Source organism: Synchiropus splendidus, chromosome 3, assembly GCF_027744825.2.
Source record: "Synchiropus splendidus isolate RoL2022-P1 chromosome 3, RoL_Sspl_1.0, whole genome shotgun sequence".
Classification (NCBI taxonomy): domain Eukaryota; kingdom Metazoa; phylum Chordata; class Actinopteri; order Syngnathiformes; family Callionymidae; genus Synchiropus; species Synchiropus splendidus.
This window is the reverse complement of record NC_071336.1, coordinates 34,276,005-34,303,249: the sequence shown is the minus strand read 5'-3', so window position 1 is coordinate 34,303,249 and position 27,245 is coordinate 34,276,005. Positions and strand designations below refer to the sequence as shown.

At 47.8% G+C, this 27,245-nt stretch overlaps 1 protein-coding gene across 4 annotated transcripts in view; it reads right to left on the bottom strand.

Annotated features, from left to right (window-relative positions):
* Positions 1-2,980: 2,980 nt before the first annotated feature.
* LOC128756552 (collagen alpha-1(XVIII) chain-like) overlaps positions 2,981-27,245 on the bottom strand; it is a 45,898-nt gene continuing 21,633 nt past the window's right edge. For 3 of the 4 annotated variants that reach the window (XM_053861180.1, XM_053861178.1, XM_053861179.1), the window contains 42 exons: positions 19,238-19,473; positions 19,008-19,178; positions 17,791-17,922; positions 16,603-16,677; positions 15,661-15,747; positions 14,678-14,819; positions 14,465-14,523; positions 14,233-14,400; positions 14,115-14,141; positions 13,535-13,597; positions 13,382-13,456; positions 12,482-12,529; positions 12,171-12,296; positions 10,948-11,001; positions 10,849-10,884; positions 10,630-10,764; positions 10,014-10,064; positions 9,914-9,949; positions 9,800-9,835; positions 9,197-9,259; positions 8,715-8,750; positions 8,563-8,646; positions 8,428-8,493; positions 8,310-8,363; positions 7,709-7,798; positions 7,490-7,525; positions 7,358-7,411; positions 7,232-7,288; positions 7,099-7,158; positions 6,881-6,922; positions 6,493-6,520; positions 6,354-6,422; positions 5,846-5,874; positions 5,656-5,745; positions 5,439-5,592; positions 5,263-5,327; positions 5,076-5,198; positions 4,953-5,000; positions 4,819-4,881; positions 4,551-4,748; positions 4,369-4,484; positions 2,981-4,001 (listed from right to left, as the gene is read on the bottom strand). In XM_053861180.1, coding sequence (XP_053717155.1) covers positions 3,800-4,001; positions 4,369-4,484; positions 4,551-4,748; positions 4,819-4,881; positions 4,953-5,000; positions 5,076-5,198; positions 5,263-5,327; positions 5,439-5,592; positions 5,656-5,745; positions 5,846-5,874; positions 6,354-6,422; positions 6,493-6,520; positions 6,881-6,922; positions 7,099-7,158; positions 7,232-7,288; positions 7,358-7,411; positions 7,490-7,525; positions 7,709-7,798; positions 8,310-8,363; positions 8,428-8,493; positions 8,563-8,646; positions 8,715-8,750; positions 9,197-9,259; positions 9,800-9,835; positions 9,914-9,949; positions 10,014-10,064; positions 10,630-10,764; positions 10,849-10,884; positions 10,948-11,001; positions 12,171-12,296; positions 12,482-12,529; positions 13,382-13,456; positions 13,535-13,597; positions 14,115-14,141; positions 14,233-14,400; positions 14,465-14,523; positions 14,678-14,819; positions 15,661-15,747; positions 16,603-16,677; positions 17,791-17,922; positions 19,008-19,178; positions 19,238-19,473 — 3,584 coding nt within the window. In that variant the 3' untranslated portion in view covers positions 2,981-3,799. The remainder of the gene's footprint in view (positions 4,002-4,368; positions 4,485-4,550; positions 4,749-4,818; positions 4,882-4,952; positions 5,001-5,075; positions 5,199-5,262; positions 5,328-5,438; positions 5,593-5,655; positions 5,746-5,845; positions 5,875-6,353; positions 6,423-6,492; positions 6,521-6,880; positions 6,923-7,098; positions 7,159-7,231; positions 7,289-7,357; positions 7,412-7,489; positions 7,526-7,708; positions 7,799-8,309; positions 8,364-8,427; positions 8,494-8,562; positions 8,647-8,714; positions 8,751-9,196; positions 9,260-9,799; positions 9,836-9,913; positions 9,950-10,013; positions 10,065-10,629; positions 10,765-10,848; positions 10,885-10,947; positions 11,002-12,170; positions 12,297-12,481; positions 12,530-13,381; positions 13,457-13,534; positions 13,598-14,114; positions 14,142-14,232; positions 14,401-14,464; positions 14,524-14,677; positions 14,820-15,660; positions 15,748-16,602; positions 16,678-17,790; positions 17,923-19,007; positions 19,179-19,237; positions 19,474-27,245) is intronic. The other variant, XM_053861181.1, reaches the window with a different exon arrangement.

Here is a 27,245-nt window from a genome sequence, read left to right as displayed (position 1 = left end):
GAAGCGTGAAATCACCGAGTCAGCAGGTTCGACTGCACAAAAATACACGCCAGTGTGCGTAACATTTGGTTCCAGAGAATTAGGATTCCGGTTTCATCTGGAATCAGGAAGTGAAAAGGAGGCAGGATGTTGAAAGAAATGAAGGGATGAAATCTTCTTCAAACGCTGGACACAAAATGGCATTACAAGTTTAAACCCGAGATTCGACGACGATGAAAAAGGAATTCGCAAAACAAGCAGCGACAATCCGGTAAAATGACGAGTGACGGGAGGGGACAACTGTGGAGAACCAGGAGACAAAATGTAGCGGAACATTTACCTCAGTGTTGATGTTCCTCTTCTCTGATTCGCTCCTCGTCCCTTATTCATTAAAAAAATAGATTTTAAAATGTAATAAACAATAAGACACAACAAAGGTTTTGCAAGCAGAGAAAATAATTTATTTCCGAATTATGGCACTCCATTTTCCATCCGTCAAAAGGAAAACTTATGGAAAAAATGATTGGACGTGTAGCTAGAAATGCAAAACTAAATGAATACATACATACAATACTGTGTTGTATTTATTACCAAAAGTCTTGGTAATAAATACAACACAGACACAAGTGTTGCCTCTTATAGAGAGAAGCTGTGTCATCCAGGAGAGACTCAGAGGAGAAGGTCTGCTGCTGAGTCAGGGTGGTTCCTGTCGGGATGTCTCTCGGACGCGCGAGCCAGGAGGAGGCCCGGGACACAGCGCCGGAGAGACGACGTGACTCTGACCTGGGAACACCACGGACGTCCTCCTGAGCAGCAGGAGGAGGCTTGTCTGGACCTCTTCGCTCCTGCTGCTGCCCCCGTGACCTCAGCAACAGAACAATTCGTCACGGTTTGGACTCAGTCTGTCGCTCTCCAGCCACGACAGACGTCATTGTTACGTTCTTCCTTCGCCTTATTTTGCACCTTTTTAAGAGCAACGTCTGAGGATGTTGTTTTTCAACTGTATGTGGAACAACAATAAAACTATAATAACGATTCATTCATGAGTTTGAAACCAACTTGACATCTTTAAATGATATAAATAAATGGAAAAACCCAAAGCATTTTATCCTGTATGTTTATTGTGACAAGCTTTGTTCTGCAGTGTAAATGAGGAGTTAAAAGAGGAGTAGAGTTGTTGTGTTCCCCCACATTTGTGATCTAAATGAAAAAAATAAAAAATAAGGGAACAATTAAAATACACGTTGAAGTGTTTACGGTTGTTTTTAAAAAGAAAAAAAAAAAAGGTTTTGCGCATGCGGTCGTGGGTTGCCGGTTCAACTCTCCGCGGTGGACGCCAGCAGCGTGTGCGCGCCTCTGCTGTGGCCGAGCGCGTTGCAGTGCTGCAGCCGCTTGCTCTTCATCTCCTGCGGGCACAAGTCACGCGGTCAGAGCGCGGCAGCGGAGGCGGGAGGGCGGCAGGGACTGACCTCGGTGAGCAGCGGCCGGTGCATGCAGTGCACGTACGGTCTGGGCTCCGGTTCGATCCCGCCGTCGAACAGATTGTAGCAGATGCCGCAGTCGATCAGCGGCTGCGGAGAGGGCGACACAAGGGCTCAGAGGACGGACACGCGACGCTCGCGCCCGGGAGCCACGGTGCGGCTCGTGGGCCACGGACGGCCATTTGAGGAAGAGAAGAATAAAACTGTGACTGCAAAAATACACGAATATACAATGTCTCTTTTGTATTTTTCTGTCTGCAGCGATGAAAAAAAGTTTAATTTTTATAAAAAATAAAGCAATAAACAGATGAAATAGGACTGAAAATATGAAAACTAATGTGGTCTACTGAGTTACTGCAAAAGAAGCAATAAACTCAAGTCAAAACACATTCCATAATGCACATAAAAAACTTTTTTTTAAAATGTAATTTGTACCAAGCACCTGAGGCTTCTCTTGATATTTGAGGGTCTTTTGAGTGAGTTTGATTTTCTAACATGAGGGGAGACGTCTGGCTGTCACTCACTCTGTCATGTCGGAACTGGCAGTTGGACGTGTCGTTGGTCCCTCTGGAGCAGTTGGTGGCCTTCAGGTGGAAGTGGTGGTAGATGAAGGTGACCCCGTATCCCGGCTGCGAGCAGAGAGTCCAGAGAGTCAAAGGCAGACCAGCAGAGTCGACGGGTCTGGGCTCACCTCGATGCTGGACTTGGCTATGCTCCTGAAGAACAGGAAGTGGTTCTGGATCCCGGCATGGTCCCGCAGCTTCTCCAGAGCCAGGTCCACTCCGGCCTTGTAGGAGTCCGGGAGCGTATCGTAGGGCTGCTGGCCGTCGGTGGGCTGCAGTAGAGCAGCGGCGGCGAGCAGCAGCAGCAGCAGAGCAGCCATCTTCTGTCTGAGGAGCGGAGGACTGGGGGCCGCCCGCCACACCCCCCACGACAGGCCTGGACTCGAGCGTCAGCAGGAATCAAAAACATGTTGATCGTCGCTCCCCTTCAGCAGAGCGTCACATCAACTCATCCACAGTTCACTCCTGCACCTGAATCCTTCTTGACAACAACTCACGTTTTAGGGAAAACAAAGATTCTACGATTAAACAGCTCCATTCCATAGAATCGAAGGGTGAACGTTTACAACTCATTTGGCCTTGTGTTTGACGTCTTGCTGGCAGTTGTGCAACACAAGTCCAGAGATTTCCTCGTTGGAACAGGAAAACAGGAAGAGTGCAGAGAACCAAACCAGTCGGGCTTCAACTGTCCAGCGTGGACCGTGAAACATCGCAACTCTCTGCGTTCGCTCGTGCTGATGCTGACGTGTGTCACAGCCGCGTTTCCTCACAATACAAATGTATTTCAAACTTGCACATCCTGAGTCACACTATCATGTCTGCTCTCATTTATTCGGATGGTTTCCATCAAAAATGTGACCATCATCGGAAATAAAGATAAAAATGAAAAACACAAACAGTAGCACAAGGAAAAAAGTGAAACAAAAAAAGCCGAGCAAATGAGGAGGAAGGCGCGGCTGTATGAAAGGAGGAGAAACTTTATTCAACAAAGCACCAACATTTGTACAAAAATGTGCTCACTTTGGTTTGTTCCACATGAAAACGCTGGTCTGGAAATCGCGACGATGCGTCGCGCACAAAAGATAAATTACATTCTGATCATCCGGTTTCACCGTATATGTGCAGCGACGACGCCATAAATAAACTTAAATTAAATAACGGCCGAGCGCCTCGCCAAAATCACGACACGACAAAGAACAAAGGAAGTACAGTGCATTCAAAACAACGACGTCGGTGGACGGACGGCGGGCCGCGTCTTAGCTGGGGGGGCGGATCCAATCGCTGTGGCGACTTGTAAACAATACAATTTGGGGAAATAACGTTCCTTTCCGTGAAATTGACTAAAACTCCAATACAAATGGCATTATGCTCCGCCATGTTGGATTTTATGTCGTGTTTCAAATGTGGGAATTAGCTAGAAATTGAATTGCTTGAAAATAAGGTACGACAGATGGAACTTTGATCTAGAGGCTGATTTTTAAGTTAGTTCGGAAACACATGATTACGACATACTTGGAATGCGGTGCGTTACGTTTGTAACGAAACACGACTAGCCCAAATCATTTTACCGCTGAAGATTGGTAACTTTAGAATTTATGGATCGTGAGAAACCTTTGAGACTACGATGTCGTACATAGCGACGTGAAGAAGAGTTTTGTTGCGTTACACACGCTCTGCTTTTCGATTTGTCCTGACAAAAAGTGGCTTTCGCATTTCAACGCCCCCAAATCGTGGCCCGCCGTGTTCCGCTCCTTGAGCTTAACTGGCAAGTGGTGACTAAGTCGTCTTGTGGGTCTCGATGCAAAGGACGATGTATTCGTTGGAGCAGCTGCGAGTCTGCTGGCCCAGGAGCAGCCCGGCGCTCAAGCTGGACGACTGTCCTACGACCGACACGTGGTCGGCGCGCCACGTCTCGCAGTGTTTGTCCGTCACTCTGTGCCCCCTGCTGGTGGAGCCGTGCCAGATGTTCTTCTGAGGCCTGGCGGGGAGGAAGGAAATCTGACGTCTGTAGCTCGAGAAGCTAATGTGAACATGTGCTAATGTAGCAGGTTTTTATCCAAAGATGAAGCAGATTTCAGAATCACACGATGCTATTATTAAGTAGCCGTATTTGAATGTCCACGGATATTCATGTGCTAAAGCTAGCTAGCATTTAGTCATTTCAAACAACTAAAACGTGACAACAACAGCTCCTAAAGTAGATGATATCAAAACATGGAACTCATCACAGCTAAAGCTAAGTTAGCATTCTTTGTTTTGGACATCATGCAGGATTTTCCATGTTGCTACTGAGAACCTGGAGCTAGCGCTAAGCTACAACCAACCCGGGACAGAGTTGGACTCACCAGAAGGGGTCGGCCATGACGTCCCGTCCATCGAAGGAGTAAATGGGAATCCTGGCGTTCAGCGGAGCGCCATCACCTTTGAAGACGGCGCGCCAGTTCCTGAACATCACGTCGCCCTACGAGACACAGCTCAAGTCAGAGATGCGGACCGAGACCAGGGTCGGCCAGAGGTTGGTATTCACCCGGAGGTTGGTGACCGGAAGGGAGTCCCTGTAGCCGGGGTAGACCACGTTGACCAGGTCCTGCCGGCGGGACGACATGAAAGCCCGGTAGTTGGGCTGCAGGCCCATTGCTTTGGCCTGGTCGTGGCAGAGCCGGTCCGCCAAGTCCGGACCCGCCATGTTCCCGGAGTGAGGCTGGTTCAGGGCCACCAGGTTCAGCTGGAGAGACAGGCAAAGGCCAGATGATTCAAATGCTCCTCCAGACTCTGGGACCAAGCTGCTGACTCACTCGGTCCTGGACGGACCGGATCCTCTCCACCGTGTCCCCTCTCATCTGATAGGCCACCTGAGGCTGGGAACAGAGTGGTGTTATTTTACGATGGAGATAGCGAGCCACAGGAGTCTGGGCCACGTGTGGCTCACCTCGTCCTGAGGAATGAAGTTGCTGGAGAGCTGGATCAGACTTCCCAGCTGGAGGAACCAGACGGAACGTTAGTGCTCATAGAACTGCAGAGAAGCTTCACAATTACACGCCCATGACTTCACCTGAACCTCCTTCCATCCCTGCGCCACCTTCAGGAAGAGGCTGCCAGCGACGTAGGCCAGCGTCCCCTCGGGGTCCCGGGCCGTGTGCTGCATCATGGACTCTCTGGAGGGGAACCTTTTCATCTGAAGGGGCAAAGGTTCACAGGTCAACTCTCAGCTGGAACTAAGACAGAAGCTCAGGACTCACAAATGCGGAGCTTCCAGGAGGCCCAGCCGGTCCAGGAGGTCCAGGGGGGCCGGCGATGGTGACCCCTGAAACACAACAGTGCTGTTAGACACTGAGGCCGGCTCCTTGGATCTAAGGACCTCTTCAAATCCGCTCGGGTTCCTCAGTAAAACTAGTCTGGGAAGACAATCAAGTACCTGATCCATATTTGGAAGAAGCACTGTGAGGTCCAGGGGGACCTGGAGGTCCAGGAGGTCCAACAGCACCGGGCCTACCGAAGCCTGGAGCCCCTGGAGTGCCGGGGACTCCTGGTGGTCCAGGACGGCCAACAACAGACTCTCCCTTGGGGCCCTGAAACAGGACCAAGACACTCAAACATCTGAACTCCGATGACACGACTGTGAAGTCACCCACCACAAGTCCAGCACGGCCCGGCAGACCCGGCGACCCTGAGTCCCCCTTTTCACCCTTCTCTCCCTTCAAGCCTTGTTCACCTCTTTCTGCCTGTTTGACCCACATGAGCCGTGACACACCTTGTTAATGCGACCCCTCATCCCAGACACACACAGCTCATCAACACGTGAGAGTCAGAGTTCGGACTCACCCAGCTGCTCCTGGGCATGAACTGAGCCACTGTGGAGAACAAGGTTCAGTCAGCCAACAAGAAGATGCACGACGACGTTCACGGCAGTCCGATTCAATCCACCACAATAAAAGTGCTGATTTGTATTGAAAATGAAACATTTGTTTGTGTGTCTGGAAGCTAAAGAGCTAACAGCTATAAGCTAATAAATTAGCAGTCAAGATCAAACTGTTGTTTGAGTATCTAGCGAGAGATTGGCTGCGAAAGAAACGCTAGCGACCCTACAAGCATCTTTTTCATCACTAAATTCTGTCTTACGTTTCACTCTTGACGAATATTTATTTTCATTTTCTTGGATATTTATTGGCTTTGTTTCAAGGTTTCTGCAAGACGCCATCTTTGTTATGATGAAGACGCCTGTTCTCTCTGCTGACACCTTCAGGAAAGTCTGAGAAGTGTCACTTTCCTATAGCGGCATTATCGGAACATTGAGCACGTTGATGGAAATCCTGGGCCAGTTTCAACTCACTAGGGGGCGCTGGTATTCCAGGGAGGCCTCGTTCTCCCTTCTCTCCCTTTGCTCCAGATTTACAGGAACCTGGAATCAACCGTCAGCATTAGTCTTCTGCTGTGTTTGGTAAACAAAACGGCCTCTGCCTCTGACTCACCGGGCACCAGGCTTCCGTCCATGTTCAGCTGGGACACGGAGGAGACACAACGTGACGTCACTATAACTGATGCGCTCAACACACACAAACACACGGTTCGATTCCAATGCTAAAGTGGAGCCCGCTCTCTAGTGGTTCAACAGTGGAACGTTGATGGTCCCGTATAAAAACGTTGTAAAATAATAGTCACATAAAAACACACAGAACAAACTCAACGATTCTTTAAAGACATTAGAGGAGCGGAAACGTGAAACAAGAAAGATCTGATAATTGACAAGAAAAAAGAAATGAATCATAATTATTGATTATTATTGTTGTTGTTGTTGTTGTTGTTATCACGATAGAAATGAAATCATGTTCGGGTGAAAGGTGTCTGCGACAGACTTACGGCCATCTTGCAGTGGGGTCTGGGAGGAACGGGGAACACGGTCTTCAGGGAGGAAGAAGAGACGTTCATCTCCAAGTGATCAAACATCATTGAAAAGGGTTGTTAAAAGGTCAAATTTGAGAAGTTCTGAAGGTCAGTTAGAAGCTCGGCAAGAGGCGGACTTGTGTTGAGGAAGCACATGAACAGGGACAACAGCAACTGAGAAACCGTTTTCTTACTCCTTTGGGGCAGTTGAAGATTCCGGGGCGCCCGGGCGGCCCAGGTGGCCCGGGGGGTCCCTGGAAACATCAGGGCGGGGACATACATGAGCGAGGTGTGGTCATGTTTTTACTGTGGCGGGACGGTACTGACCGGCAGGCTGGCTGAGTGACCTCTCTCTCCCTTGGCCCCCGGGAGTCCCGGACGACCCTGCAGCAGCAGACAGGCATTTAAGGTTGAGTCTCCCCAAAAAACAATGAGAATGGTTTGGCCTCTTACAGGTCTGCCAGGAAAACCCAGCTCTCCCTTTGGTCCCAGGGGTCCAGTCGGTCCCTGACAGAGGCAGAACAGACAGAATGTGACATACCAAAGTCTGTGGCGGAGAGGCAAAAAGAATGGACCAGAACTTACTGGAAGACCAGGAGGACCGGACACGCCAGCGTCACCCTGAGCACAACACAACGTGAGAAGACTCATCACGAGGCGTAACCACAACACACACACACACGCACGCACGCACGCACGCACGCACGCACGCACGCACGCACGCACGCACGCACGCACGCACGCACACTCCATCTGCCGTCGCTGCCCGATGGGTCAAACACTGGATAAAAAACAGAATCGAACCTTGGGTCCTTTGGGCCCTTGATGACCAGGAAGACCTGAAATCGTGGTTCCATCAGCAGCAATGACGAATCCTGGTTCGCCCTTCTCACCCTGGACACACACACATTATGTATTGTGAGGACCGCTCCTTCCCCCAGCCTCTCCCCCTGAACCTCACCATCCAAAACACGTGTCACCTGAACCAGGACTCTGAACCGATAATAATCACCCAGTTATTTTGCAGTTTTCATGCTCGAATTGAGGCTTAACCTCCAGCCAAATGTCCTCACAAGAAGGTGTGTTTCCAACAAGGACAGCTACACAAGTTCACACTCCCATACGCACAACCCATTTCAAATGAAAACAAAACAATTTAACATTTCATTGATTTTTAATATCTCATTATAAGTGGTTTTATTTGTACATTTATTTGTACAAGTAAATTCGTGTCATTGATCATCAGTATCTGGAACTTCAAAATCACAAATTTAAATATATTTTTTAGTTTTACTGGCCGTTACAATATCAATAAAAGCCAGATTTAGGACTCGATCAAAAATGACATTTAGTATTTGACTAGTAAGATCCGACTCTCAGTCTCGGTGACCCCCTCCAGACTCACCTTTAACCCAGGAGGTCCTTTTATTCCAGGAAGTTCCGTCAGCCCAGCCAGTCCCTGCAAACAGCCCCAGAATTCAAACCAGATTCTTCAGAATCTAGAAGCTCAGCTTTGGTCTCACAGAGAGTTCCGGAGCGTCAAACATCATCGACATGTTGAAGGACCCGTCGGTGCTGTTGAGCAGAAGCTGCGGGAGAAGCATGAGGGGTGAGTCCAGCGACTCCTCATCACGCCGTCGCTCCACCATGCTACTCACATCCTGCAGGTTGATGCTGGGCCCGGGAGGTCCGGGCGGTCCCGGAGGGCCGGGTAGACTGAGACCATCCCGACCCGCTTCGCCCTGTGACACGCAGGAAGAGTTAGCGCACGCTCAGATGATGACTGACAGGTGTAGATGTTTCCTCTCACCTTCTCACCTTGCTCTCCTCTGTCCCCCTTGGCACCCTGTGATCACACCAATAACATCAACATTAAACCTTTCCTGTCGCCCCTGCAGCTTTAGAGATTGAAGAGGCCTCACTCAAGGCTCAGGTTTCGGCCCAGTGCAATAAACCACCATGTTGACTTTCAATGCCACAGTAGAATATTTTTATCATTTAAAAGGCTGCATTGTCATTGTCATTGTCAACATGACTGAGATATACTTGTAAGAATACATGCTGTACAAACTTCATTTCATATTTTTGCTTTCTTTTCTTGTTCATTAAAAGGAAGGAAAGATTCATCACTCACAATTTAGTAATAAAACATTAGCAGCACTTTAAAAAACACAATGGAAAAACGCATTTGAATTTCATTGTTAGTAGTGTTGTTAGTAACTGATTTTCAGTAACAGAAAATGTATAAAACATATGAGTTGGTTTTCCAGGCAGCACTGCTGTGTTACTGACCTCTGACCCTGGGAGGCCCTGTGGTCCTGGACTTCCTGGTGGACCTGCCACGCCCAGATCTCCCTGAAGACAGAGAACAGTGTCCAGTTTTGCTGCCCTGAACGCTTGTCTGCCGCGTCGCTGTCACTCAAAATGTGTCCCAGAAAACCGACCAATCAGAGAGGCAGGTCAGGGATGCAACCACCATCAGGAGTGGAGGAAGCCCCGAGTCATTTGTCGAGTCCAAGTAAGAAGCTGGCTGAAGATGGCAGACGGCCACCTCAAGTGAAGTGCTGGAGTGCATCCCATTCATCACAGGCAGAAACTGGCCTCATATCCGCCGGAACAAGGCGCAGTCTTGGCTCCTTCTCAGATGTGAGCTGGGGACCAGCATGTGAGTGGTTCCTCAGTTCAGACTCAGGAGGTTAGCGGTAGGCTAGATGGCATCACAAGACTACAAGATAGTCGCAGTCTAGAATTCCTTTTGGTTTGTCCCTCCAGGGTCAAGTCCTAATACGATCCAAATACTGATCTGGAGGATCGATCTTCTGGAGCACGACTCTCCGTCGCTCCTCAGCGACCAAGGCTCAGTCCATCCTTAACAAAGCACGTGGACTCACTCACCTTCTGACCCGGCTTCCCTGGAGCTCCATCTTTCCCCTGTCAGAGACACAGAGGAGCTCACTGCCCTGCACTCAGATGCTTTTGAAGACCTCCAGATGCCAGCTCATCACTCACCTTTAGTCCTGGAAGTCCTCGCACCCCAGGAGGTCCCTGTGGACACCCAAGAGTGAAGAAGCGTAGCAACACCAAGCCTTCAACAGAGATGATGTCATACCTGAGAGAGAGCCGGCACGAAGGCGTCCCGGCTGCCGGAACCTTCCAGATCCTGAGAGGGGAACGCAAACCATGAGCATCACCATCAGCACGCAGCAGGACATGGAGTCCCACACATCTCAGTGAGGTTCTCACAAATCAAAGCGGAAATGAGCTTCATTCATGCCCCTTCAGTTTCACCTCTCCTCCACCTCCATCATCCTCTCATCACATCTCAATCATGGCGTCCTCCTCTCCTTCATCTCAAACATCCTTGATCCTCCTCTGTTTCTCCTCTCCACAAACATCTGTCCTCCTGAACTTCATCTCCAAGCTTCTCCACATGTCACTGTGATGGACTCATTTCTTCTTTTGACCACCTCAGTATCTTCATCTCTGACTCCTCTTTCAGCCTGTTGTCACAGTCGTCTCCACCCTGCCTGCGCTCTCTTCTCCTCCTCCCTACTCTGGATGACTGACTCCAAATACCACCTGGACTCCCTGCGCTAGACACTCTGGGATGACACCCATCTTGCAGTCACTGATGGTATCTACAGTACAGGCAGTCCAGGAATTGAACCACAGACCTCTGGCTCACCACTATCACCCATTATATTCAAAATCATTTGGGGTCACACCTCAAAGTCCAAGGCGAAGTTCCTGGCAGGAGGCCCGGGAGGTCCTGGAGGACCAGGTGGTCCCTGGGGACCGGGCTTCCCTTCCGGACCCTCTGAGCCAGGAATTCCAGGAAACCCTCGCGGACCCTCATCTCCCTGGAAATGGGTCGTCATGGATTTGGATCATTCAAAGTCAAATCCGTAGCACAAACAGTCTCGACGGCGTCGGGAGCTCCTCACCTTCTGTCCCGGCTCACCGCTCGCACCCGGCTCCCCCTGAAATGCAGCGTTAGAATCCGTCCTCACGATTCGTTCTCACTTTGCATGACTCATCCTCACCTTCAGCCCTTGCTCTCCCTTCAGGCCCGGGGCACCATCTTTGCCGTCGACACCCTGCAGTGCAGATTCATATTTACAGGCGAAAGAAAACATTTCGAGGGAAATCAGTTCAGTGAAGCCTCTGCTGAAGTTGAGCAGGAACATAAATTTGAGCCCACCCCACAGCTCAGTGATGATTTCAACTGTTGCAGTGCATTATGGGACTTGCACCTCCTAAGCTTTGCACCCATCATCATGAGCTTATGCTGCAGGTCTGGAACAGTGCTATTCCGACCCGGATGTTTCAGCTGGTTCTGAGACACCACGGAACAAGAACCAAACCAAACTTTAGCGGAACAGCCTTCATTAAAGTAGGCTGAGTGTGCTCTGAAGGGCAAAGGTTAGGGAGCTGCCTGGGTCAATGCTGTTAGTCAAAGCTATAAAAGACACATTTCCCCCAAATACGTGGCTGCATGTCCATGTTCTGAAGCGTCTAGAGCATCGACACACACACACACACTGCTGCTCTTGAAGGACTAACAAGGCATCTAAACAGAACATGCCGTTCTAAAGTGACATTTTGAGGGAAATTCTGTCTTTCTGGACCTGGACTTACAACCTGAGCAGAACCAGAACCACTAAACCACTCATCCCCGCTCGCCTGAAATACAAACACGCCCTAGTAACATCACAAAACACAGAAATACGAACACTTACTTTCAGCATACCAAACGTCAAAACCTCGTGTTGGTGCAGAGACGCGGATGTCATATCCGCTAATGCTAAACTAGCTCCTCTGCTAACAAAAAGCTTGTCTCAGAGGATTTCTTCGCAAAAGTACACAAATTAAAGTGAATACTTCTATATTGTTTTTCATTAATAAGGAAGGAATTGTCGTTGAAAATGTCATCAGAGCTACTGGATGGGTTTGCTAACATGCTAGCTTAGCGATTCCCGCCTCTGTTTGAAGTCGGTAGTGAAATATTCCTTTAGCAAATTTGGAAACCAAAAATCATTTGTGTACAGATGTTTAACTTCAACTCAATATTAAATAACAAAATGGAAAAAACACTGACAATCAATACTGACAGGAGAAGTGAAAATAAATATGTCATTAATATTTTCACTTTAAACAAACCAAAAATGTTGCATGACAGAAAGCAACACTGAATTTCTCTTCTTCTAAGGCACGATTTTACTAAATGTGAGCACGTTTATGACCATCTAGGTGCGGAAGCACTTACAGGAAGTCCAGCATCACCCTTGGCACCTGCTCTTCCAGGAGCTCCCGGGGGTCCGGGAAAGATGTCCTCTGACGGAACTCCTGGTGGTCCGGGTTGACCGGGGGGTCCGGGAAGTCCTGGGGGCCCCTGTGAACACATCATCATTCTCACCAACTATCGCCACTGCCAGAGGGACATCTCTGCTAACATGCTATCTTAGCAAAGACGTCCTTCCCAAACTATAGAAACGTAAAACTTCAATATCGCCTTAGTTACAAATTGATAATTCAACATGAATAAATGTTTGGAAAGCAAAGACTTTAGCGACTCACCCTCATGATCTCTTCATCAGAGTCAAAATATTCAGAGCCGGACCCGTCCTGGTGAGACACGAGGAAGACTTTGTTCATTTATTTGTGACAATTACTTTCAGTAATTAAGTCAATCCCTGTGATGCAACCACACGAACAGAACGGCAAACGAAAGTGAGGAGAGACAATGGACGACAAAGAGGAAAAAATGAAATGAATGTTTATTCACTAAGAAACACAATTGTATTAATAAAATGTAAGGCTTATCACATGTCGCCACTTGTTTTTTTCCTCTGTAAGTTTGATCATTTCATGTTTTTATTTCCTGTTTTATTTTGGTGGGGTGAGTCTGCTCTTCCTGTGTGCACCTCAGCCGTCTGGTCTCCGCCCCCTCTAGTCCCTTCATTGATGCAACTGGTGTCTTGCTTTGTTTGCCCTTCATCTTTGTTCTTGTCTTCCACTGTTGGTGTTTTTTCCTCTGCCGCCACGTCTGTGTGGTACGTGTCCTCAAGTCCCCGTCAACCGCCTTCTAGTCCAGTTTAGTCAAGATCGAGTCAGATTTCGTCATGTCAAGTCATTGTCTTGTCTCGCCCCTGTCAATACAAGTCCCTACGTCAAGTCAAGTAACAGTCTGGTCATGTCCTGTCTCGTCTCTAGTCAAGCCATTGTCTCATCTTGCCTGGTCAAATCTTCATGTCAAGTCATCATCGCACCAAGTTAGGACCAGTCTTGTCTTGTCTAGCTATTGCCCAGTCCTTGTCTCCTCTCTTGTCAAGTCATCATCTTGTCTTTTTCTAGTGAAGGTCCAGTCTTCTCTACATCCAGTTCTATTCTTTGTTTTGTCCACATGGTGAAACTCTGGTCCTGCTCTGTCTCCTAAACCTCAACAGACCTTGTGACAAGAAAAGCTCATGCTCTCACCACGGAACCAATTCTGCCTCGTCCTGGGAGCCCTGGAGGTCCTGGTGGTCCTGGGAGTCCCACGCCAGCATCCCCCTGAAGAAAACACACAGTCACACCTCTGAAGCACACAACACTGCAGCAGAAACTGGATGTGAATAGAAGTCCATTGACCTTTTCTCCTTTAAGCCCTGGCTCTCCAGGAAGCCCCGGGAATCCTTGGACTCCTTTAGCACCCTGATGAGAAGAATTCCAATCTTGAATAAATGAAGACGAGGTAGCGGCCATAACATTAGCATACGCTAGTCGTGATGCTAATTTTTGAATTATTATTTAAAAAATCTTAATATAACTGATGTTATTACAGACAGGAGCAATATCAATCATCATTTTCAAAAGCAACATTTCAGTCTTGCAGAGGAACATTATCGTTACTGGTGCAATCGTGGGACGTAAGTGTCTTGTGGTGAAGCTACTGAGATGAGCGTCATCGACGCTAGTTAGCTTGACTAGCGGTAGCGGCTGTTTTCTTGCTAATAAGCATTTTAGTTGATTCCGACATTATTTGTTATTGAAGCTATTCACTTGCTTAGTGACCTTTTTGGCTGACAATAATACATGACTGTGCACCGGCGGCTAATGTGCTAGCATCGCTGATCTCCTGAAAAAGGACAGCAACTATTATGTGCGTCAGTTCTATGATTTAAAAAAAGACAGGCGTGTGTACGATTGACTCAAACCATTTTTGACTTACTGTGAGTCCAGGTTCACCTTTGTCCCCCTGCAGAGACAAGACCTTGTTAGATCTTCGCCCAGTTCCAGCTCACTAACTGAAGATTCGAAGGACAAATCAGGAAGAAGGTTCAGCTTACAGGCAGTCCATCTTTGCCCTGCGCTCCGGCTGGACCTGGGGGTCCCGGAGGTCCGTGAGGGCCTCGGGGGCCAGGTTGCCCTTCTCCCGCAGGTCCGGGCGGTCCAGGAGGTCCCGCGACGCCTGGCTCTCCGCGCTGTCCTTTCTCCCCCGCGTGCACCTGAACAGCCTGTGAGTGTGGGGCTTCAGCAGGTTGGTCTCATGACTCAAACAGCTCATCGCTCAGGACGTACGCTCTCGTCGCTGCTCGCGGCGGCGTGCGGCTCCGGGGTCCAGGTCGGAGTTGAACTCGCTGAAACAGAACAGTAAATGACGTCCTAAGCTTCACCGCTGTCATAGTAATAAGGCAAAATACTGAATGGCTTAGATGAAACAAATAGCTCAAAGTCAGCATGCGCCACCAGCTGGTCAAAGGGGAAACTACAACAACAGAAGCTTCCACGCACTTTGTAGAGCTTCTGTGGGCGTCGGGTGCAGCCCGGAGGACTCCGCCGTGTCCTCATCGTCATCTTCAACTTCAGCCACAGCAGGCGCATCAGTGGGCGGAGCCTGGACTGGCGTGCTGGCGGTGGTGGAGTCCGTGACCGGCTGGAGCAAACACAAATTAAAATGATGTCCAAAATGGGTCTGCTGAGTTCACGCTTCCACCTGTCTCTGACAGGACAGTCATACTTTCACCACTCCTAGTCTCCTAATACCTCTACGAGAATGGTGCAGTACAAGTACTTCATCTCTCCCTTTACAACTGCACATATAATAACAGCTAGTTTTACTGCTACCTATACAATTGCTATAAGACCAGTACTTCAACATTGATACACAGTCACCTCACGAGTATTACGTTTGCTACTTCAATAATACTTTTACTACAACTGTTACCAAACCTACTAAGACAAATCTAACTCATTGTATGCAGCTACTATGACTATGACTCAACTTGACTAAGTATTTACCCACAACTACTACTACTGCTTCTGCTACCAGCCAAAGTATTTCTATTTGCTCCACTTGTAATACTACTGCTACAACACTTCTATCATAAAATTGAACATCTGCCACCTAATGACTATACTGCTACAACATACTGAACAGCACTACTAATACAAATACTACTAATGCCACCAACACCTTGATAACATTTATTTACTTTTTATTACTAGATGTACTATGACCAGTGCTACTTAAATAACACCAGTACCACTGCAAACCACTTGCACTACAGTACTGATTGTACTACTACAACCTCCACTAATAGTACCTCTTCTACTACCGCTACTACAATCAGTTTACTGTTATTACAAACACGATATTAGTACTGTGACGTGTAAAATTACTGCAATTGCTAATACCTGTTGTGAGAGTAAAAGTACATGCTGCAATCATCATGACAGAAAGCCTGTGAGTCCCAGTTAGCCGGGGCCTCACTCACCAGGTCAAGCTCCCGCTCCTCCACGATCTTCTTCACCTCTTCTTCTTCGTCGTCTTTGTAGTCGTCCCCACTTTCGAAGCCGGAAGCCTGAAGAGCAGAAACCAAATGAAGGAGGGAATTGAACCAGACTCTGACCTCAGCGTGTTCCCACAGAACATTTGAACAAAGTTGATTACTAAAAAAAAAAAAAAAAAAAAAAAAAAAAATATATATATATATATATATATATATATATATATATATATATATATATATTTTGCACCAACATGCTTCACTAAAAAAAATACAAAAATACAATAAAATGTTTTCTAAAAATGGGATAAAACCTGAATAAAAACCATAATAAAGAAAAAAATATATGCATGTAAAATGTATTTTTTAAATATCAGGTTGACATTTGATCTTTGGAAAATACAGAGCGATATATTTAAAAAATACAGACAATAGGTTCTATTTATTTTTGTAAAGGCCATAATGCTGAAGAAGATATTTCATATCAATTAATAATGTTTTGCAAAGGATGAACTTTTGTATTTTCATAATAAATGAACTGTTTTCCAAACAAAATATATAATAGTAAATATAACTGAAACAAACAAAAATGCCTCCTGATAAATTATATCAAATCTCAAACTCGCCTTCTGAAAATAAAAGGAATCATTTGACTGAAAAAAATAAATTTTAAAAATTAATAAGTTGACAATAAAAGACAAATCTAGACATTGTTGTTCTGCTCTTGCAACATTATAATGAGTGTGGTCCAGACGATTTATTCATGAAATCACAGGATGAAGTTCAGTGTAAATGAAAGTAGTTTAAGGAACACCGTTGCTAGACGCTGCAGCATAACATCCTCCAGCTGGGGGAGCCGCGGCTCACACCTCACAGCGCCAGTGGTTTGTGTGTGTGTGTGTGTGTGTGTGCGGGTTCAAAGTGACTCACATACGGATCGTCCTCCTCACACTGGTCGTCTGGGGCCGTGGGATCAGACTTGAGCACCAGCTGCTGGATGGAGCCCTGGAGGAGAGAGAGTCCGTTTCATTTCACTCCGGACCCGCGCAGTTAATGAAAGCGGAAGTTTCCCACGGAGAGCCAGATTCCAGTGGATCTGTCACACTCCCCTGCACGCGGACAACCATGCCATGGAGCGGCTCCACCGAACCACTTGTCGGTGACTCGCTGGTTAACTGCTGAGAAACATGCTGATGGTGCAGATAATGACTCGCACCACAAACAACTGACATGGCTGCGAGAAGCAACGCGCGTCACAAGTCTGGCTCTGATAACATCTCGCCTCTTGAGAGACGCTCGAGGTGCGGAGAAGGGAAGCGAGTGTTTACTCCGTCTGAGCGGAGATTGAAGCTCTTCATCATCTCGCTCACTTCCTCTGTCCCTCTGGGCTGAGCTCTGGACCTCACGCCCTCTCTGGACGGATGGACCTGCCGAGACTCTTCAGCTTCTAGTTGACAGTTAAATCATCTGTCTGAACACAAGAGGATCGCATGACTCATCTTGATTGGTTTTCACCCGTGAGTCAAGACACAGAGTCTACTTTCTCGATGTGAATCTTTGATTTGAATCGTGTGATTCAGTGACTCGTATGAGTCTAATCTGCTGATTCATTATTTGAATCAATGATCCGTCTGGTCTAGTCGGGAGAGATTTTATTGGGGGAGAGTCACAAGAGTTTTTAGATAGTGCAACAAAGCATCCAGGAATTCACTCAGGGCAGAGAGTCATGACTCACGGGTTAATGTGCTGCCCCTGAGTGATCCGACAGTCGATCTGTGAGTTCACCAATTGATGTTAATAAAAAGCTGCTCAGCCCAGAACTTCATGTCGTTGAACTGAAGCCCTATGATGAGGTCATAGGAGCTGGTCGTTCTGATGAGTCAGCACTTTGGTCTCGGGACACCCGAGTGCACACTTGAGACTTGGTTATCTCAATCAGATCCTCGAGTCGCTGATATGTTCTGACCTTGTTTCAACCATGGAGAGGCAGGGCTTAGTCGCTCCAGGGTTGGAGCTGCGCTCCCAGATTGACCTGCAGCTTCACAGGTCGGAGCCCAACTCGTCTCAGGTGACTCGTCTCAGGGGAGTAAAACAGGGTTTGAATGAGAAAAGACTCACCACAAACCGGGTCAGGCCGGTTCCCCCGGCGTTCCCCACGAAGATCCCGGAGCTGGGTTCAAAGGTCAGGGGCTGCTGACTCCTGCTGAAGGCCACTCTGTGGTATTCCTCACAGTCCATGTAGAGACGCACCTGTGGGGGAGACACCAGTCACCTTTGTGCCGCCGACACACACGACCCCATCCTGGATCACAACAGGTCACCACCGTCTAATATCTTCTGGCTGAAAGGCTCATTTCCTAAAAGAACATAAAGAAAACTACAAAGCTCTGTTGAAAGATTTCGTCAACAATGTCGGCCTCTCATTTTCCATTTTCAAAATTCACCCTTCAGCATGGTCGCAAAGAAGTAGTGCTTTTACTGATGCGTATGAAGGAAAATATCTTCATCTCTCATTGCATTTTATTTATTATTTAACATTTTTTCACATTTTTCTTTTAGTTATTTTTGTTGCTATTCTTGCCAGGTTTCCTCTACTGCTGCGAGTTTAATAAAACTAAAATATGGCTAAAAACACTCAATCCTGGATCACAACATCCTGTACTGAAAACATTTGGAGATTCCAGCATGGAGTGCATTTGGTTGACTCTCTCTTAACTGTTGGAAAAGCTGGTGTCAGCTGTACATCACAGGCGACCTGGACGTCGCTGCCGTTTGCAATCTGGTTTCAAGTTTGACCAATGAGAGGACAGCGTCTTGGATGGTGGCTCCAGCTGCTCCAACCGCAGCAGAGCAGAGTCACAAGGTCTCCTCCTCCTTGGGTAGCGGTCTGAGAAGGTCCAGTATGAGGACCAAGATGCTAAATTCCAAGGTACAAGACTCACTTTACTCAACTGGTAAATATCCAGTATCATTGACAACGACATAACTGGTCCATCACAGAGCTGGAGGCTGAAACCTCGAAGTAGCGCCACTTTTGGAACTTGATGTTGTGTTGCATCATCAAACGGTGTCCTAATTTTCTGTGGCCACTATATGGAGCTCTTTGTTTAGAAATGATGTGTGGTTTCATCGACGAAGTTGTTCAAGTCCAAACATTTTACAGCAGACAGCGCCATCTGGTGGCCTCTGCACATCAGGGAACTGTTTCATGAAGCTTCATCGACCCTATCTTAATCGTTTCCTTCTGGCTGACAGTGCTGGTGAGATACATGTCTCTTGATAAAGGTCGTCAAATGGCCCACGGCTCCTTCGCCCAGAGGGCCTCCATCACTGACCTGGTCGTCCTCCACGGTCAAGGTGAACCTGGCCCAGTGTCCGGTCAGGTCTCCAACCTTGAAGGACGCAGCTTCCTGGGTTCGTCCTGGAGCTCCGGATTCAGTGTAGTACAGCACGATCCTCTGAGATCCGTCCTCCACCTTGGACAGCGCCACTCCCAGTTGCACGACCTACAGAGAGAGACAGGGTTAGAGAGGAGTCGCTCCTCCACAGGGGGGCCAGCGCTCACTCTCTGCAAGGCGTCGGTGATGGCGAACAGGACGCCGCCTCGCCGCGTGGTGGGCTTAGCCGTGACCGTGATGGCGAAGTTGTAGTGGAAGGGGTCGGGGACGAAGGACTTGGTGAGGCGGCCCACGTTGGCGTCGGCGCCGAAGCTGTAGGCGGGGTAGCCCTCATAACCCGTGACGAAGGAGACCGACGGGGGCAGCGGGACGCCGATCAGTTCCGTCAAGTCCGAGCGGCGATCTGAAGGGGGCGGAGCCAGAAGGTTAGTGGGAGATCACAGAGGTCACAAACAACTCAGCTAGGGCTGTTGTTCACCCACACACGTTCGGAGAGGCCACTACATCAACATCGCCTGAAAACAAACTTCTGATGTAGTTCAAACTTCAGAATTCAAAGTTTCACTTTTCTGAGGACTTTCCTGGATACGGACTTGAAATCTGCATCGGGAATAATGGTGTGAAAGACTCGCACTTTAGGGGTGTGAGTGCGTCTGCGGAGGTCCATTTAGTCCACACACACACACTGGGTCAGTCTCATTTACAGGAGCTGCCACTGCTCTGTGTGTCAGTCCACGTAATACCTTCCAGACCTGCCGTCTCTGTGCCCGGCTGCCCACGAGCAACACAAGAACGCTCAATTGTTTCCTCTTAAGCAGAACCAGCTGTGTGTGTGTGTGTGTGTCTAGGTGTGCGTTTCAGATCCAGGCTACGTTGCGGAGGGCTGGCGCGGTGTTTGTCTCTGTTCGGAAGTTTACAACAAATTCACAGACGTTCACAGGAAGCGTGTGTTTGCCTCGCCGTTGTGCTTTCCTCACAAGGTTTTTCCTCCCGTAGAGGACTTCACACGTATTTCTGCCGGGCTAGTTTCGACAGCAGCATGTTTCAGCGGCATGTTTCAAGTTTCTAGTGTTGAATTATGCAAAAAGAAAATGCGACTTCATATTCGTTTACAGTTATTATTTTGAGATGATTGTGCGCCACGAGATGACGTCATCACTGAGCGTCTCACAGCCTTGAAACAAAGGACACACTTGGCTGAGACTCAACATTTCAACTGATCATGGAGAAAATTCAGTTTCTCACTATATCTCACCATGACGTGCACCACCACGGACCACAACGTATACCCGTGATGTGATCTGTCCTGACATTGTTCACCCGCAAAACCTGTTTCCATCGCAAAAATCAGTATTTGCTTTTATCAATTGACTGATAAATCCACTTCCTACGACTGTAAAACGTTTTTTGGTTAATTTTTGGTTTTTAAAATAATGTTTAGTTTCGCTATTTGTGAAAATTTTAATAAGAAGAGGTGGATTGAAAACCTGTTTCAGACAATTCTTATTCAAATAAATACACATTTCACTGTTGACCACATTTACCGAAAATAGAAAAATAAACCACTTTCTATATGGGAAAATTAAGCTTATTTCGGGTCCTTGTCTTCTCAACTTTGAAAGAGTGGATCACAAATACCTGAATATTCAGAGGTTATTTTTGGTACATAGATGCTTTGGAAATGAGACAAAAATGGCCTTGTTCTTAGTTAATGAATTCATACCATCAGAAATAAAAGACCACAGAGGATGAAGGTGACAAAGCCTCATTCAAAAGTAAAGGTGCTATCGCTTACAAACATGTTCCACTGCTTTCATCAGTTTCTTCTCTTCCTAAATGGAGTCGATCTCTGAGGGGTGAGTGCCGACCCCCTGTCACGTCACCTATCGACAGACAACCGTTCACTTGTTCACATAGTCGTCGTCCTCAATTCAACTCTGTACGGTTTTGTATGGTGGGAGGAAACCAGAGTGGCAACTCCAGCACAGGGACATACAGCAAACAAACTCCAGACAGAAAGGTCAGAGGAGCCCCCAGCTGGATTTGAACCCATAACCACTTGCTGAGGCGGCGGATTTGAGCGCGACTGAAGGCGGATGATGGTGTGAAGCAGAAATCTTCAGAGATTTGGGGAATAATAACCCAGACTCACTGGGTTGTTGTGGAACTCGGACGTTGTGGAGGCAGAGGCCGCAGCTCTGTGAGAGAGCTCATCAAACTGTGGTCAGGAGAAGCGTGTCGGCCAACATTCTCGCGGGTGACATCATCGCGTGTGGAGACTCGGACAGCTGCGCAACCTCGATGAGAGCTCAGCGAGGACTTGCTCCCGAGCCGCGTCGATCGTGTGAGGATGTGGCGTCATTGGGGTCAGGGTGCAGCGCAGAGTTGGCAGCGACACGGCAACATCTGTGAGAGAAACTACCCCTCAGTCCGGGGACGAGAGAGTCAACCGGCTCAGATGTGTTGAGACAAAATAAAAGACGAAGGCCACCTGTGTCGCCAACTGTCGAGGGTTTGTCTTGTGCAAAGATTGGGTTGCTTCATTCTCACAGGCTTTCTCCTCATCAATGATCAAACTTCCAATTCCAGAACCCCATACTCCCAAATCTCATGCCTGCCACATGTCAAAATAGGTCTCTCCGGGTCTCACAAAAGCAGGATCCATCACAGCCTGTCAATATGGGGCCAGGACTGCTGGGACATCCGGGACGCAGCGCCTTTCTCAGCATCCTGTTTCGGTGGAGACGCAGCGGACGACTATCAGCTATCAAAATTTCCGCATCCATTCGTGGGCCATCACAACGCAAGAAGTCCCTTCTAACTGGACACAGGACGACGGGAGGAAATGAAGCTAAACAGCGGGGGCTAACATGCTAGTATGGTGACACCAGTCTCTGTGCTGTCGGGCATCTCACCACAGTGAGGAATGTTGAAGCAAGGATGGACGAGTCATGTGACCTAAACACATGGGGAGATTTCATTGTTTCGCTCTCGAAACTCTCCATGAAACCCCTGGTTATAGCACGTGCACAGCCTCGGCGGTGCAGCCCTTCATATTAAACGTCAGCTTCAGAAACTAGCACACGGAAACTGGGACCTTATCTGTGTTTCACCACCAACGTGCGACTGCTGGAGCGACGTGCGATATATTTTGTTTCCTCCAAGGTTTCCGAGTGTGTTATCCTTTGGGGGTCAGCCTGAAAGGGAACCCCACAGGCTCCACACAGAGCGCTCAGTTGTCAGGAATTCCAAGAATCCGATGGAAAAGCGATAGCGGCAGTGGAATGTCATCGATGGAGGAATGAAGCTGCACCTGCCAGAGAACGCTCTCTGCTTCGTCCTCGTTCAGGAGGTGGGCTCCCAAGGTCGGCGTGGGAGTACGGAACCGCCAAAGACAAGTGACCGGAGCATTCCTGGATCAGTCCCACGGATGCCAAAATTATGAGGCAGACAGAGAAGACCAGAGAGATTGTGAATAAGGTACTGCATTAAGAATATTGGATCAATGCAGACGTAGGCTGAGCCAGAACAGCCAGTGACCCGGCATCTGTTTTGCTCCAAGTATTACAGTAAAATTCCAGACACACCTCAGCAGAGACATTCTTAGTTCAGACTGATTTGGAAATATCACCTGCTCTATTAGCAGTATTACGGTAGATTCAGAGTTTCTGGAGAAACTGACAAAGACAAAAAAACAACCTCTCACAGTATGGATCATTTTTCGTCAATCTATTATTACAGGCACTACGGTAGATTCTCACAGCTCAGCACATACTTATGGATGAAGAAAATAAGTGAGGAGCAAGAGAGTTCAGTCCTCAGTCAGCAGCCAGGTAGATTGTAGACTGAAGTGTCTGTTTAAAATTCTTCTACTGCAGCTATTACGGTGAAGTCTGACACACACTGACAGCAGATAAATTCTAGTCCAGGGTTGGATTTCAAATTCATGTTGGACGCTGTTGGGGTCAAAAAACATTTTGTTGTTTTATTCTGTGTATTATGGTAATAGATCAACAACCGTTTGGATCAATGTGTGCTGTTACAGGTATTACAGTAAATATGATCAACACAATTTGCTCACGGGGTCACTCGAAGAGAGCGAAAAGATGTTCTACTATAGGTATTACGGTAAAGCCACTCACAGTTTGGACCAGCCCCAAAGGAACGCGGAGAGCATCGGGAAAGCCAGATGCCAGGACTTGATGGACTTGGGTCGAGAGCGCCAACATGGGGTCGCCATCACCAGATGGAAACACAGTCTCACCGCTGTCGGGAGAGGTTTCTGACTGGTGACCAAGATTTTAGTTTGACCTCACAGAGGTCACATGGGCAGCCATTTTTGTGGGAAATAAAGGGAGGCAAGCTATGAAGCATCACTCCCACCAAACCATGTGACCACAACAGAAACAAGAACATTCCTTTCACTTTGTAAATGTTGCAAATGGACTCGAACACATGAGCCTTGAGTCAGAGCTGCTCCAACAGTCATTTCAAAGGAAACCTGTCTGAGAACATGTCATCAACGCTACAAGCTAATAGTCATTCATTTCCATAGAAAAAAGCTAACTTTTTAATGAAAAATATGCATAAATAAATAGAATGGGTTTCTATTTATTTGCGCATACATTTAATAAATACATATTTAATAAACTATATTATGAATTATGAGTTATTTTGAAGTTTTAACCCTCGTATTGAGGCTTGACCTTGTGGGCTTCGGCCCCACAAACGCCCCCAAACTGGACCTCACTAGGGTAGATGTGCTTAAACAGACACACACGCACATTTGCGCTTAGACAGGAGGCCTTGTGTCACGCAGGTGAGCTGAGGTCTGGACGTGCGTGGAGCCGAGCACATTTTTGAAGTGGCTCCAAAATTCATTTTAAGGTAGCAGCGTCCCAAGCAGGACGGCTCCGTCTTGGCCGGAGGTCTGTGACGAATCGTCAACAGTGGAAAGTGGGAAAGTAGCCGCTGTAAACTTTCCTCTACTGTGTTACGTCACCTGAGGAACATTATCTGAGACGTTTGGGACTGCAGATGCAGGTTAATGGTCCAGTGTTGTCCCGGGGCCACAGAGCGATGGGGGGGGGCCCCGTGTAGCGCTGGTGACAACAGAGTCATTCAAGGGAGGCAGAGGTGAAAGGTCAGCTCTGGCCAGGTGGAACTCCAGCTGCACTTGGAAGGTGTTTATTTTTGCTTGAATACAAGTTTATTGTTCACCGAGTGGTGTGTCCCCACACACAAGGAGTCGCAGCGAAAGGAGGGCGTTGATCAAGTGTGTCATTCTGAGACAGTGTCCAAGCTATGAACAAGTTTTATTGTCAGCCTAAACCAAATAACTGCCGGAAATTCTGCATGATAGATTGCAGCCACTAAGTTAAAGGAGGAACATAGATTTTCTTTATCCATGAGCAGCGGGTGCAGTGGTGCTGTCTGCGCCATAGAAAGGATTACAAAAGCACGAGGACCACTTCTAAACTAGTTTGGAGAACGGGCTGCAACATGGAGACTGACTCATGAAAACTGGAATCATCAACTCCACGCATCTTTTATTGACATTAAAGCGCTCAAAATGTGCTGTTTTCACTCATGTGTCCCAAGATCAGACACCACAGTGGGTCTCAGCTGCTGCTTCTCCTCTCCGCTCCTCCAGGAGATCAGATCTGTAGGCGGAGCTGTAAACACACAGGCGAAAATAGTGCATTTGGAGCGATTTAAGGTCAATAAAACGCCTGTGATGTCATCGGTTTGATTTGACCAGGCCCAGTATTTTGGCAGCATGACACTCTTTGGGCTGTAAAAAGAGACCACCTAACCTGAGACTGAGTCAGGACCAAGGCATGAGCACGCCAGGACGGAGACAAGACTGAGGCGGGCTAGAGCAAATCAGGACCATGACCAAGGTGAGGCAAGAGTGAGTCAAGGCCAGGACCAATTAGAGGGGTCAGGACCAAAACAACAGAAGATGGACAAGCAAGGAAACAACACTTTGAAAACTGGAAACTCAAGTGGATATTTTGACAACAACATGGCAACAACTCTTACAGCAACTGATATAATGCATTCAAACTGCAACGACATGTCTTTCACTCTGGGACTCAGATGTTACAGCAGTTGATAAGTCTAAAGTCTGCTGCTGTGGGAGATGTGAGCAGCGTGGTGGTCTCACTTTTACCCACAGTCGCAGCAAGGTTTGGGATGAGACTCACCTGACAACACAAGAAACAGCTCAACCCATGGCTGGTTAAAATGAAATAGTTTTCTTCTCATTTTTGAGAGTAACACTCAAGAAAGCATTGAACATTGCTCTACTTCCCATACCTTGTTTTTCAGGACCTTACTCGCACCAATTGTTGGGATGTTACCGAGAAGCCCGCATGACTCTTGAACCAAGAGGCGGGGCTACGCTGGTGCAGAAGTACTGGCTGTTACCATGAAGACCATATTAAGCTATATGTTAGCCGTTGCTAATGTAAACGTGCAAACCAGGCCACGAGCCACACAACCTTGACCAGCTCCTTATTCATCAGTTAAAAAACCACAGACAACAACACAGACATTGGAGTCCCAAACTTGTCCCTCACCTCACAACAGCATCACAACACAGACTCAGGAGTGTTGACATGATCTGTGACTCGGCCCAGCCACACTCCCCGCCGCACTCCAGTCCATATATGTCAAAACTGCGCGAGAGTCGGGTCACGGATCGAGGTCTTTCTTTTCCTCCAGCAGGTACAAAGCTGAGCCCAAATATGAGAAAGGGTTTCCAAAAGAACTCGGTCGGTCTCAACACAAACACGGAGATGCCAGGTTCTTATCGCAGAACACACCACAGGAACACTCTCCTCATTGTGTGGAGGAATGTTGCTGTCTCAGAACCGCGAGGTTTAAAGGTGCAGTCAGTACTTTCTGCACAGAAGGATCGCATCTTGGTAGAACAAGCCCGGAACGTCCACTCTGTGCTATGAATAAAGAAGAAGGAGGCTATTCTTCTTCTCCACACAAGCATGTTCAGGAATCGTTGCCCATCCTGCTTTTCGACAAATTCAGAGATCACACAGGCTTCATGCCAGAGAAGCTGGAAGCAGATCAGCGTTAATGCGCTGCAGCCTCATTGTTCCACTGGCACAGAAGAAAAGAGGAAAAGCCCCTGAACCGACTGTAAATATCCTCGCAGGTCAAACAGCGGAACATCAGAGCTTCACGCCGCAGACCAACAAAGACGCAGAGTTAATCAAGTGCAGCTCAAAGTGGATCTCGGCGGGGGGTCGGCTGTCGGGGGTCTGCGAGCAAACGCCGCTTTGTTTTGAATCAACACAAGCTCTGTTTAAGCAGCTGTGGAGACGGAACTGTGAGCAAAGTGCGAGGGGAGGGGCGGCACGAGTCGCGCCGCCGCTGGCTCTTCCATCCCTGAGTCAGTCACACTCCCGTCTTCACCTGAGAGTCCTGGATCGGCTGTCCTCCGACTCCATATTTGAGAGTCACACAGCGGGACAAATCAAACTCCAGTTCACCATGATGTGTCGCTTCACCGGAGGGCTCCCTTGAGCACATGAGGCGCTCGCTTCAAACTCAAACTCATTTACAAAGTTGACTGAGTCAGGAAGTGACCGCTCTGCTTATGTAGCACGACGCTAAAATGTCAATAAATAAAAGGATTGAGAAGAGTATATATGATTATTAATGACTCATTTCAGCAACTGAGTCATTAACCTATGAGTCACACATTTCCCTTTCCACTGATTCAGATTCATCTTTGTCAGCTATGAAGTTTAACATGTGGTTCCATTTTTAACAACTAGAGGGTAAGGTACCAGGTCGAGAGGAATACAGGCCCATTCATGCTCTTCTTCATGTCTCATTAGAGCTACTTATCAGGTAGTAAAAGCAACACTGCCCCCCATGGTTTCTGGTGGTACTGCTCTGTTTGGCCCATATCTGTAAGCATTGTGGAAATATGGAGGAACTAGACGCAGAGCCTGGCCAGAAGGATCGGTCCGGATCCGGATCTGTTTGGAACGTTGAGGAGAAATGGGCCCTAAGAGGTGGGGGACACGCTAGACAGGTCTACAGTCCTTCATAGGGAACACACAGGCAGACAACCACTCTATCAGACTTGAGGAGAGTTTAGAGTCACCAGACTGTATTTCTTCGGACTGTGGGAGGAAATCAGAG